This window comes from Typopeltis vanoorti, chromosome 7 (assembly GCF_054136105.1).
Source record: "Typopeltis vanoorti isolate ZY-2024b chromosome 7, IOZ_Tvanoo_1.0, whole genome shotgun sequence".
Classification (NCBI taxonomy): Eukaryota; Metazoa; Arthropoda; class Arachnida; order Uropygi; family Thelyphonidae; genus Typopeltis; species Typopeltis vanoorti.
This window is the reverse complement of record NC_143555.1, coordinates 30045788-30058063: the sequence shown is the minus strand read 5'-3', so window position 1 is coordinate 30058063 and position 12276 is coordinate 30045788. Positions and strand designations below refer to the sequence as shown.

General features: G+C 35.9%; 1 protein-coding gene across 1 annotated transcript in view; it reads right to left on the bottom strand.

The window, feature by feature from the left end:
• The window catches only part of LOC150104547 (Ig-like and fibronectin type-III domain-containing protein 1), a 548674-nt gene that overhangs the window by 300920 nt on the left and 235478 nt on the right, over positions 1–12276 (bottom strand). The window contains exon 13 of the mRNA XM_090395576.1: positions 5382–5675. Within this exon, the coding sequence (XP_090251702.1) occupies positions 5382–5675 (294 nt within the window). The remainder of the gene's footprint in view (positions 1–5381; positions 5676–12276) is intronic.

Sequence of the window (12276 nt, the reverse complement as noted above, 5' to 3'; positions counted from 1 at the left end):
TAGCTATAAGATGATGAATGAGTAAATAAATTATGTACAAGGTTTAGTATCTACAATGCAATGACTACAGATAAACATTATAAAGGAAACAGTCATTTCCTTTAAAATCAAATGAGTTTGAATAAATTAATTCTTTGTAAAAATTTAAAAGCGTCATGCAATTTGTCAGAGTGTGATAACATCTACCTGAGTGTGTACAGATCACCAGATAAATAAAAATATCATTCCTCTCATGTGAAGCACCTAGTCTAGTCAATGTAGAAACAGAAGAGAGGAAGTTGTTCTTGCAAGGCTCCACCAGAATATGACTAACGGTGAAATGGGCATCTCTCACACACAGGTAAGACATCAGTTCTCAGTAAATAAGAATGTGTAACATGACTGATCTATGTGGAGCCTTGCAAGAACAACTTCCTCTCTTCTGTTTCTACATTGACTAGACTGCCAATGCTTAATTTCAGGCCTAATTTCATGCAATCTGTTTTTCAGTGCTTCCTGTCAGGAGTATTGCCATTGAGCAGTTAACTTCAATTTTATAAACTGGGTAGTCAGTATAAGGTACCATCAAACAGTATGTCAACAAAGTATGAGCTGATCTAGCAGCTGCGATGTCACTACCCTTAATTCTTATGTGGCTGGAAATCCAACACAACCAAACATCAAAATTAAGGGTCTTTATTTTGTACAAGAGTTGTAACACCTCATCAAGCACTCGATGTGGATTATACACCTGGAGAGAAGACAGCCTGTAAAGAAACCAGTCTGTATAAATTATACACTTTTGGTAGGAGTTTTCTTTGATATGCACAAGTGCAAGCTGAATGGCATGCAACTCTACTAGGTAATTACTGCAATCGAGTGGGATCTGGTTGTAGACAGTAATGTTAGGAAAGGAAGCAGCACAGCCAACAGCGATCACTGATCTTGAACCATCAGTATAAATGGGCAAGAAATCAGAGCAAAATGCAGTGTACATTGGACAATTGAAGTAGACAGATGAGAGTGTATGAGACTTCAGTAGTTGACAAAGTGAGAGATTGCAGGATGAGGGTGCAAGCCAGTCATGGAGGAATGCTGTTCTGTTGGAGCAGGTACTATTGTCAACATTCATGCTAATAGATTCCAAGCCACTTTAACACACATATCAAAAGGATGGATGGCAGTCTGACGTGTAATATTGGTCCTCTCAACATAGAGAAAAGAGACTAGCCCACATAGGATGATTTGGAAAATACTATTTTTAGAGCATAATTAAGAGACAAATGTTTTTGTCTAAGTGATAGACAGGGATTCATTTGATTCAACATAAAGACTTTAAATGAATGATGTGTGAAAAGCATCAGTAGCTATTCAAATACCCTGATGATGGATAGGGGCCAATCACAGGAGTGCGCTCTTCTTAGCAGGACTTGTAAACCTGGGGTCCATAATCAAGCTTTGAATGTACAAGTGCACATAAATGCAGAGCAAGGAACATCAATCAGCACTGCAGTCTGTTAAGAGTAGAGTGCGAAGGATATTTAATGCTTTTTTGCACTTTTCCTGAAGATGACAAATGTGTGTAAAGAATGTTAGCTTTCTGTCAAGAGTTCCAAACTCTTAACCTCTGATGCTACTGGGATAATAGTTTGTACAATTCTTAACTCATCTTAGTGTTTAGCATTATGTTGTTTAAGGAAATTGACAATGCAGACTAGGTAATAACTAAATATATTTAATCATTACTTCCTATAATTCACCGTAGTTAAATTGACATCTTCAGGGATTAATACACTGGTATTAAACACATGCATGCAGGCACACAGTAACACAGATGGAACAGGAGAGATACAGGATGATCTAAAGTCTAATAATTATGCCACCTATTCGCTTTTGTTGGGTGTTCTTGACTATTGGGCAGACTGACTACCAATGAGGGTTTCCCATATGAGAGGCAGTTTGATACAACCATTTTTGTTGAGATTTGGATAGTTGGTAAGAGCTGCAGCAGATATGAGGAAATCCTCTCGAATTTAAATTTGCTTTGGAGGAGTAAGGTGGCTTTTTTTCCAATGGTTCCTGTGCCAGGTATCCAGGGCATGGTCTGCTAATCCTGAGTGGCCATAGTGATAGAAACAGAAGTAATCCTGGTGCTCTGATATATGGATGTTGGCTATTCCTACCTGCTTGTCCATAGTATGAACAGTTGCAGCTGCAGGGTAGCTGAAACACTCCAAGTGAATCCAGAAGTTCCGAATGGTCTTTTGGGAGCGGATAAGGACTGATAGTTTTTTCTACAGTTTATATGTGGTCACAAGATGGTATTTTTTTTAAGATCTTGACCACCTTTTCTGAGACACTGAATATAAGGGATAGTGATGGATTTGCTGTAATCATTGTTTAAAGGGGGGAAGTTGCATAGTATTCAAATTCTTTTAGAAAGCCAAAAAGGTGTATTTTTTTTTTTTTTTTTTTTTTTTTTAATGTGGGTGAGTTCTTTGTTGAGCAAAATGTTATCTGAGCAAATTAATTTTACCTTGTGGACTAAGATTTTTATAGTTACAAATTGTTTGGAGGATGGAGGTGGGATGTTGATGGATGTATTTACCTGTATGTGGTTTTTTTTTTTTGTTGACTCTGAAGGTCAGAGATCTATTTGGTTGTCTAATAATAATAACAACAACTGCTGAAGAGGACATAGTCAAGGTATCACTCAGTAATTGATCAGTGCATTTCATCTGAATTAGTGTGAAACCAGGAGAAGTTTAAGCACAGAGTGAATAGGAAAATATACCTTACTGGTGAGTAAGAAAGAGGTATATGAGGAGTTAAGTAAGCTTGATGTGAATAAGGCAACAGGACTTGTTGGCATATCACTGTGTGACTTGTCTGACTGATCACTGTATGCAGGGGGTCTGTTTTGGAGTCACTGTCATTTAACTTGAATATTAATAAAATTGAGATGGGTTTAACTGGAGATATGCAACTATCTGCAGATGTTGAAAAATATGGGAAGAACAATGATCAAGTATATTATTATTACGGGTATCTCCATGGAGTCAGTAGACTCATCGCGGGAGACCCAAACTAGCAAAACAATATCTGTCATATCTCTTCTTGAATTCATTTACAGATGAAGAGCTCACAACAAAGTCAGGCAATGAATTCCACTCATTCACCACCCTCCAGGCAAAAAACCTTGTTCTGACACCTTTGTTAACCACACTCTTCTTTAATTTCCAGAGATGACCTCTTGTTCTTCCATCACTATCACACAGCTGAAACATTTCCCCTGCATCAATCCTATAAAAACCTTTTAGTAATTTGAATGTTTCTATCATATCCCCTCTTCTTCGCCTATCAACCAACCTCTGCAATCCACAAGCTCTCAATCTATCAATGTAGGGAGCATTTTTTATATCACTCACCAACTTGGTCACTCTTCTCTGAACCCTCTCCACAGCCTCCTCATCTCCAAGGAATCCAGGTGACCAGACCTGAGCACAGTAATCCAAATGTGGAAGTATCAATGCCTTATAAAGGGGAATAATAACCTCCTTATCTCTGGATGTCAGTGTGTTCCTCAACAACCAAGTAATCCTATGTACAATCTTGGACACCTTAGCAATGTGTCCTCTGAACTTCATCTCCCTATCTACCAATACCCCTAAGTCCCTAGCCTCATCAATCTCTTGGAGTACCTTTCCATCGATGTAGTACACAGCTGGTAATCTTTTAATCCCAAAATGCATGACTTTACACTTTTCCACATTGAACTGACATCCATTTTCTTTTGCCCATTTTACCAGCTTATTTAAATCCTCCTGCAAACTTTCAACATCAGCTTGATTTTTTATTGCACTACACAACTTTGCATCATCAGCAAACAACTGAATATCTCCCTTTAAGCCGTTTCCTATATCATTTATATACAAATTAAACAACATTGGCCCAAGCACAGAGCCCTGAGGCACACCACTGGTCACCTGCCTCATTCTGGACTCGGCTCCCCCATACACCACCTTATGGTATCTCTCCCTGAGCCATTCTCCTATCCATATCACCAATTTAATATCCATTCCCATCTGCTCCAATTTGCGTAACAGTGTTCTATGGGGTATCCTGTCAAAAGCCTTAGCAAAATCCAGAAGTACCACTGTGTAGCCAGTTCCTTTGTCCAACTCTGATGTTATTCTATTATGAATAGTTAATAGATTGCTAAGGCAGGATCTACCTTTAACAAAACCATGTTGGCCTCTATAGAGTATCATATCCTGATCCACCCATTCTTGAATTTTGTCTTTAACCAACTTTTCCAATACTTTTACCACTACTCCTGAGATGGTGATTGGTCTGTAATTCAATACCGCAGTTTTAGAGCCACCCTTATGCAAAGGAACCACTTTGCCTAACTTCCACTCCCTAGGGACCATACCAGAGTTCAAACTTAAATTAAATATCCAGGTAAGAGGGGTTGACAATTCATTTGCACATTCACGCAACACCCGAGCTGATATTCCATCTAAGCCTACCGCAGTGTTTGCATTTAAGTTTTGCAATATATTTAATACTTCTGATGGACTTAGAGGAGGAGTTGATGAGATTGTACAAGTGGAACTGTTAGTTTAATATTGTAAAGTGCAAGGTTCTGAAATCTAGCATGCAATGATGGGATGCTAAATATACACTTACTATGGAAGTTTTGAAGGAGGCAGAGGGGATGAGAGATCTGAAAGTGGCCAGACAAGGACCTGAAGTTAATGTGTCACACACTACACAAAATATGAAGTCATTAGATTATGGAAATGACAGGGAGGACCTTGATCAAGGCCAATTGTATAAGGACTTGATCAGGCCTCATATTGATTATTGAGCAGAGATTTGGTCACCTGGCTTATCATGGTAATGGGGATACTTCAGAAAGAGCTTAGAGAAGATGATTGATTAAGGTGATAATTAGTTTTTGAAATATGAGGTATGAGAATGTTTGAAAGAATGCACTCTGCAAAGCCTGCATTTGCATCACTCTACATAATGAATAGGATGAGGAGAGGTGAATATGATTGAGACATAAGTTAGCAAGAGGTTGCTACCTGGTTAATGTGGAAGAAATTTTTTAAAGAATGAGAGGAGTATAAGCAAGGAGGTAAGAAGCAAGTTCTTTGCATAGAAAATAGTTGAGTGGAATGCATTGCTTAACAATATGATGAATGCAGACATGTTTTCTTGTGATCAATCTTTTTTGGATTTCATGGAGGTCATTAATAATAATAATAACAGTAATTCTCAATCATGTATAGAATAAAATACTATCATGTATATCTTTTCATATGAAATATGCAAATACCATAAATTTTAGACCACATGTTTAAGATGTGGAATTAATCATTACAAAAACTTACCTTGGGGACTTCCAATTAAATATTGCCCAATGAGAATGCATACTGATAACAGAAAAATCTTCAGGTGTTCCTGGAAGAACGCCATAATGTTCCAGCAAGCAACTACCATAATCTGCCATTCTCCCCAAACAACTGAAATGACGATAATCTACTCTTGAAACTGTTCCTTGACAAAATTCCAAACAAACACTGGAAATTCCTCTTCTTTGACAGCAATCAGTATGATCAACTGCTCCAGTAAGGCATTCAAATGTAATATTTGCCCAAGGAGCACAAATCATAATATCCGTTAATCTAACATAAAGAAATAAATGGATATATATTAGAATATCAAGGACCAGAACAGCTGTCAGCATTTAATAGTCTGTTATAAATAATTTATTTTTAAAACAAGGGATGCTGATAATTTATTTTTTTGTAGTTTACCATAAAACTAAGACAAATGATCATAGAAGTAGATGATGAAACAATGCTTAAAAAAACAGAAGAAAAGAGAGTTTTGAAAGAATGTGCTAAAGAACTGACAGCTCCTTTGACTTGGCTTTTCAATGAAAGTCTGGCTATGGGAAAAGTGCCCAGGGAATGGAAGAAAGGTAAGATAGTGGCATTGCATAAGGGCGGCAGCAGACTGGAAGTGTCTAATTATAGGCCAGTTTGTATGTCATCAGTAGTCATTAAGATCTTGGAGAAATTAGTGAGGGACCGTATACAGATGTTATCTGTGAGAGTCAACATGGATTTGTTAAGGGGCACTCTTGTTTTAGTAATATGCTAGCCTTTTATAATAAAGTTATAAGAGCAGTAGATGAGGGAAAGGCATATACTGCCATTTTCTTGGATTTAGCAAAGGCATTTGACAGGGTGCCACACGATAAGCTGATATTTAAGTTGCAGCACATGGGTTTGGATGTCAGGTTGGTCAACTGGATTCAGGATTGGCTGTCTGATAGGTATCAGAGAGTTGTGTATGGTGGGGCAGTTTCAAGGAGGCAGAGGGTTACAAGTGGGGGGTCCCACAGAGCTCAGTACTGGGACCTATATTGTTTAACCTTTATATCAATGACATTGTCAGTGGATTGCAGGGGGATATTCAGTTGTTTGCAGATGATGTGAAGCTGGGAAGTGTTATCAGTAATAGTGCAAATGTGGTAGCCCTGCAAAATGATTTGAAAAAGCTAGACAGATGGGCAAATGAATGGGGGTGTCAGTTTAATGCAGCAAAATGTAAGGTCTTGAGGTTTGGGACACAGCATACTCTATTGGAGGAGCTATACTGTAGGAAGTAGGGGGAGACAAGAGATCTGGAGTTGATGATTGACAGAAACCTGAAATTCAGGGGACATATTGCAAAGGTGGTGAAGGTAACACAGAGGATTGCTGCAATACTGAGAAGAATGCTGACCTGCAGAGATAAAAGAGTTATCATTCCATTGTATAAGACTCTGATCAGACCACACTTAGACTATTGCTCTTGAATTTGGTCCCCAGGATTTAGGGGAATAAATTAACTGTGGAAACGGTACAGAGGCAGATAATAAAGATGGTTTCAGGACTATACAATATTAGTTTTTTAGGATTGGCTGAGGGAATGTGGACTGCAGAGTTTGATAGATATGATTCTTCTTCTTCTTTGAGAGGTGATATGATTCTTCTTCTTCTTCTTTGAGTGCCATAACCTATCAGAGGTCAGCAACCACCTTGGCAAATTTTGAGCGATTCTCAGCCACTCTGAGCAGTCTCTCAGAGTTCATGCCAGTCCACTGTCTGATGTCTGGCAGCCAAGATTTTCTTCGTCTTCCTTGTCCTCTTCTTCCATTTATCTTCCCTTTTATAATCAATTGAAGTATCTTATATTTTTCATTATGAAGTAGGTGATCAAGATATGCAGTTTTCCTTCTTACTTGGTATTTAAAAGTACACATGATTTCCCCATTTCTTCCAGTACTTCCTGATTTGGACATTTTTGCTGTCCATGTGATTTTTAACATTCGTCTGTATAATCACATCTCAAAGCTTCAATTCTTTTTATTAATGTTGTCTTCAAGGTCCAAGTTTCTGCACAGTACAGCAGTACAGGCCATACATAGCATTTAACCATGCGTACTCTAAGCTCTAAATTTAAACTGTGGTTACACAGTGTCGATTTCATCAAGAGAAAATTTTTTCTTGCCATTTCAATTCTAACTTTCATTTCCATTTCTGGATTGCAATCTTCATTTAACTAGCATTCAAGATATTTAAACTTTGCCACTCTTTCTATTTGTTTTCCATTTCAAGAAAGTGCTGAATTAAGAATTGGTTTCTTGCTTATGACCATGAATTTAGTTTTGGTGATATCTATTTTTAATCCCATTTTTTCACTCTCTTCATTCACTAGTTACAGAAGATTTTGAAGATCCTGAATATTGTTAGCCAAGAGAGCTGTCATCAGCATATCGGATGTTACTGATGATTTTACCATTTACATTAATCCCTTCCTTTCAAGACTTTTTTGAAATATGGTTTCTGAGTATATGTTAAAAAGAAGAGGTGGCAGCACACATCCTTGCCTTACTCCTTGTTTGATGTTAATGGAGTCTGTAATAATGTCATCAACTTGAACAGATGCCTTTTGGTTCCAATATAAGTTTTCAATGATCTTGATGTCTTTACCATCTAATCCAATTCTTTTTAATAGTGCAATCATTTTAGCATGTTGGACTTTGTCAAATGCTTTCTCGAAGTCGATGAAACAAATGAATATTCCTTGTTTTGGTCAATATATATTTGGAATAAGATCTGAGAACAGAAAAGAGCCTCTCTTGTTCCCAAACCATTTCTAAAGCCGAATTGGGTATCACTGATGGTGTCTTCACATTTTCTGTATATTCATTTTTGAATTATGTAAAATGAAGTAATTTTGAATTACTTTCAGAAACATTTTGAGAATGTGACTCATTAGCTTTACCATTTTTAGCTGAGTTTAGTGCATTCTACCTCTGATCTGATTGTGATATGATTGAGACTTTTAAACTGTTGAGAGGTGGTTACAAGGTTGACACTGGGGAGTTCTATCGCTTGGTTGAACAGCAGGATAGAGTGATGACAAGGGACCATCCCTGGAAGTTACAAAAGGAAGCTGTGAGCAAGAAGGTGAGGAGTGGTTTCTTTGCATGGAGGGTGGTTGAACCGTGGAATGCTGCCAGATAGAGTGGTGAGAGAGCAAGTACGGTCAATCAGTTCAAGGAGTGGTATGATAGACTGTGTTTCCTAAGAGGGTCCTCCCGTGATGAGTCTTTTGACTCCATGGAGGCCTGAATAATAATAATAATCTCATTGGCACAGTGGCATACAGTAACTGAAAAAAAAAAAAATGTTCTTTACATAATTTTGTAACCACACAGAGATCCCAGCATAATAATTATGCCACTTATGCATAAGTGACATAAACTAATCAGTCTTTCAGGTATTCTTTTGTCATACCAATAGATTGAAAATGGAAAGTTAAAGAGGAGGATGTCTACATCACCTTTATCGACAATGATCCTGCCCAATTTTGCATCATCAGTAAATGACTGAATACTCCTCCTCAAACCATTCCATATATCATTAATATACAAATTAAACAGTAATGGCCCAAGTACTTAGCCTTGAGGCACTCCGCACTATGTAAGATTCCATGCCATGAGCTTCATATCCATTCCTAATTACTAGCAGAATCATGGTTTAGCCACTACCTTATCCATTTCAACTGGCATCCTATTATAAAATAGGAGTAAATTACTAAGGCAGAACCTATAAAGCAGTAGAATATCATATTCTTATGCACCTACTTTTAACCATCTTTTCCAACATCTTAATCACCACTTCTGAAATACTGATTTATCTGTAATCTGCTATTATGAATTAGAGATTCCTTTATGTAATGAAACTATCTTATTCTCTTTCTACTCCTTTGGAACCTTGCTAGAGCAGAGACTTCGGCTAAACAAGTCTCTGCTCAGAGACTTGTTTAGCCTAATGTCAGAGGTAATGCTAAGTTCCCTTGCATATCCTTGTAACACAAAAGTTAACATGCCATTCTAACTCAGTGCTCCAATTCATATACTTCAGTTCTCATATTAGTCTCTTTAACATCCTAAACTGCAATATCACCACCTGAGTGATACACACTTATAAAGTGATCACTTAGTAACTCAATTATTTCTGTCACTGTACTATCATCAGCAATAATTATTATCCTTCAATAATCATTCTTCCACTTGCTTTCTACTTAGTGAAAAAACTTAAGGATTTTTTTGACCTGCTTAACTGATTTTCTCTAATTTGATCTGATTTAGCTCTCCTTGTTATACTTGCCTGTACTTTGTATTGCTTATTAGCATGCTAATCATTTTTTTTTCTCTTTTCTCCACAATATTTTCTTCTTTTTTGCAGAGCCTTTTATATGAATCCATTTAATTCTCATTTCATTTATCCTCCTGACCTTGGCTACACAGTCTGATAATGCTTCCTTCAAACAATTCCTGAGTATTTCCCATGCATTACTGATATTCTTATGCTATGGCATTGCTCCATGCTGCATTCTAAATGTCATAATCGCTAGCTTTGTAGTTTCATGTAGACAGTAAGGCCATGCGTTGTAACATTTTGCTTTATTACAATCCACTCATATGATTTTCAATTATGATCAGTGTCCATTTATACGATGCCGTATTCACTCATACGATGGTTTTATCAACAAAACACTGCCATGAATCAACTGCAGTACAGTTTTTGTGGACTGTTTGTTTATGATGTCAGTGCATCACATTGTTTTGTTATGAATTATAAACTGCTTATAACTATTATTTTATTTTATTGTTGTTAATAATGGCAGATAAAAATCAAAATAAGAGTACTATTGCTTCTAGTGAAAAGAAGACTCATAAATGGATTACATAAGATACTAAAAATTAAAATTGTTAAATTTAGTGATGATGATGTATAAAACACTAAAATAGGCTATAGGTTAAACTTATTTTGCGCTACATTGAAGTTCTGTCATTCCCTCCACCCTTCAATAATTTTTTATTTGTCACTTTTTTTGTCTGCAAAAATTATTTCACATTTTTTGTTTGAATTAAGTGATATAAATAAATGTTTTATTTACATCAATTACGCACATAGATGACTGCTTAAAAATGTTATAAAACCATTATATGCATCTGAAAGTGAAAAAAAAAAAAGGCAGTGATTCACTAGACAACAGAATTTACTATATGATGACAGTCTGGAACCTAATGTGTCATCTGACTGGGATGCATCTGTACCCTTTCTTGACAGGGAATTCCACATATTTAGCAACCAACTAGAAAAAGACTGCATGGTTACTTTTCTTGGTAGGTACTAGAGTTAATACCTAAGTTATGGATGCATCTTCTGATATTATTTCCAGATCCAGCACTCTCAAACTTTTGGTTCCCTCCAATTGCATGATTTCTCAGATAATTATTCCTTAATTACAAAAACTGTAATTAACAGTTCCAGAATTTCAGCAAAGTCAAATTACTATCATCATCATCATGGTAATTAACAGTACAATATGGTGTGCACACAGACACTACACTCAAAAATGAGCTGAAGCATGGCAACCAAAGTTGAGCCAAAAGTCCTCCTAAACAGTGACAAAATCTCTACTAGCAATTAACTTGCTAGTAGAGATTTTTTTTAATTTATTTAAATATTTTTTAATTTTTAAATTAAATTTTAAATTGTTAATAATTTAATTTTTAATTTTAATAAAATAATTTTAATAAAATTGTTTTATATTCAAAAACATGTGATCTCAATTAAAATAACTTTCATGGCTCACAAACATAACAAAAATTATATAGAATTTTATTCAAAAATCCAATATATTTCATCCAACGTTATGTGGATATCATCAGGGAGACAAGCCATTAACTGCATTCAAAGTATGAATCACAATAATGAGTCATAAATCATCAAATATCAGCTCATGTCTCAGTTGCAGCTGAAGTTGGTCGATTGGTAGAGCCTCTGCTACTAATGGCTCAGTTAAGTAAGTTTGAGCGTGGTTAGTAGTTGGAAGGAGACCAATCGTTCAATGCTGTTGGCACACTCTCCCTCGATAAGTCTTTGGACTCCCTGGAAGTGTCTAATAATAATAATAATAATAATAATTACACTATCAGAGTTAAAAGGAACAATTGTAGAAAGTCACATAGATAAAAAATAATTTAAAATAATTATTAATTAATAAAAAACCATGAATGATTAATAGTGATTACTTCCTGAAACTTTGGTATTAGCAGTCTCATCATCTTCCTGATGATGTCCATGTAACATTGGATGAAATATATTAGAGTTTTTGAATAAAATTCTATATAATTTTTGTTACATGTATGAGTCATGAAAGTTATTTTAATGTTTGGTGCACATGTTCCATTAAAACTATTTATGTGATCTCCATACCAGAAATTAAATGAAGATTTGCTAAACCACAGAAACATTCATAGCATGCTTTACTGTTAAATGTCATTGACTTTAGAACTCGAAAATAGTAGAATTTACTACTCACCTCTCTTATATGACCTTATTTTCTTATATGGGTACAGCATACCCATATAAGAAAAACAAATATGATATAAATAAAAGCAAGTGGATTTTAGTATTCTGTTGAAAGAAGAGAAAATAATTTAAACTTTAAGGTGTTATTTAGCTAATTCAATAATAACTAACTTAGAGCTAACTAACAGATTGACTTGGAGCACCTCTCCATTGAAATAAGCAAAGAGCCATTCTTTTCCACAGTTCTACCAAAAAACACAACGATAAACTTAAATCTCCTCGAATCCTTCAAAAAAGGATTCACAGCAAGAAAATAAAAGAAAAGAACTTGACACTATACATC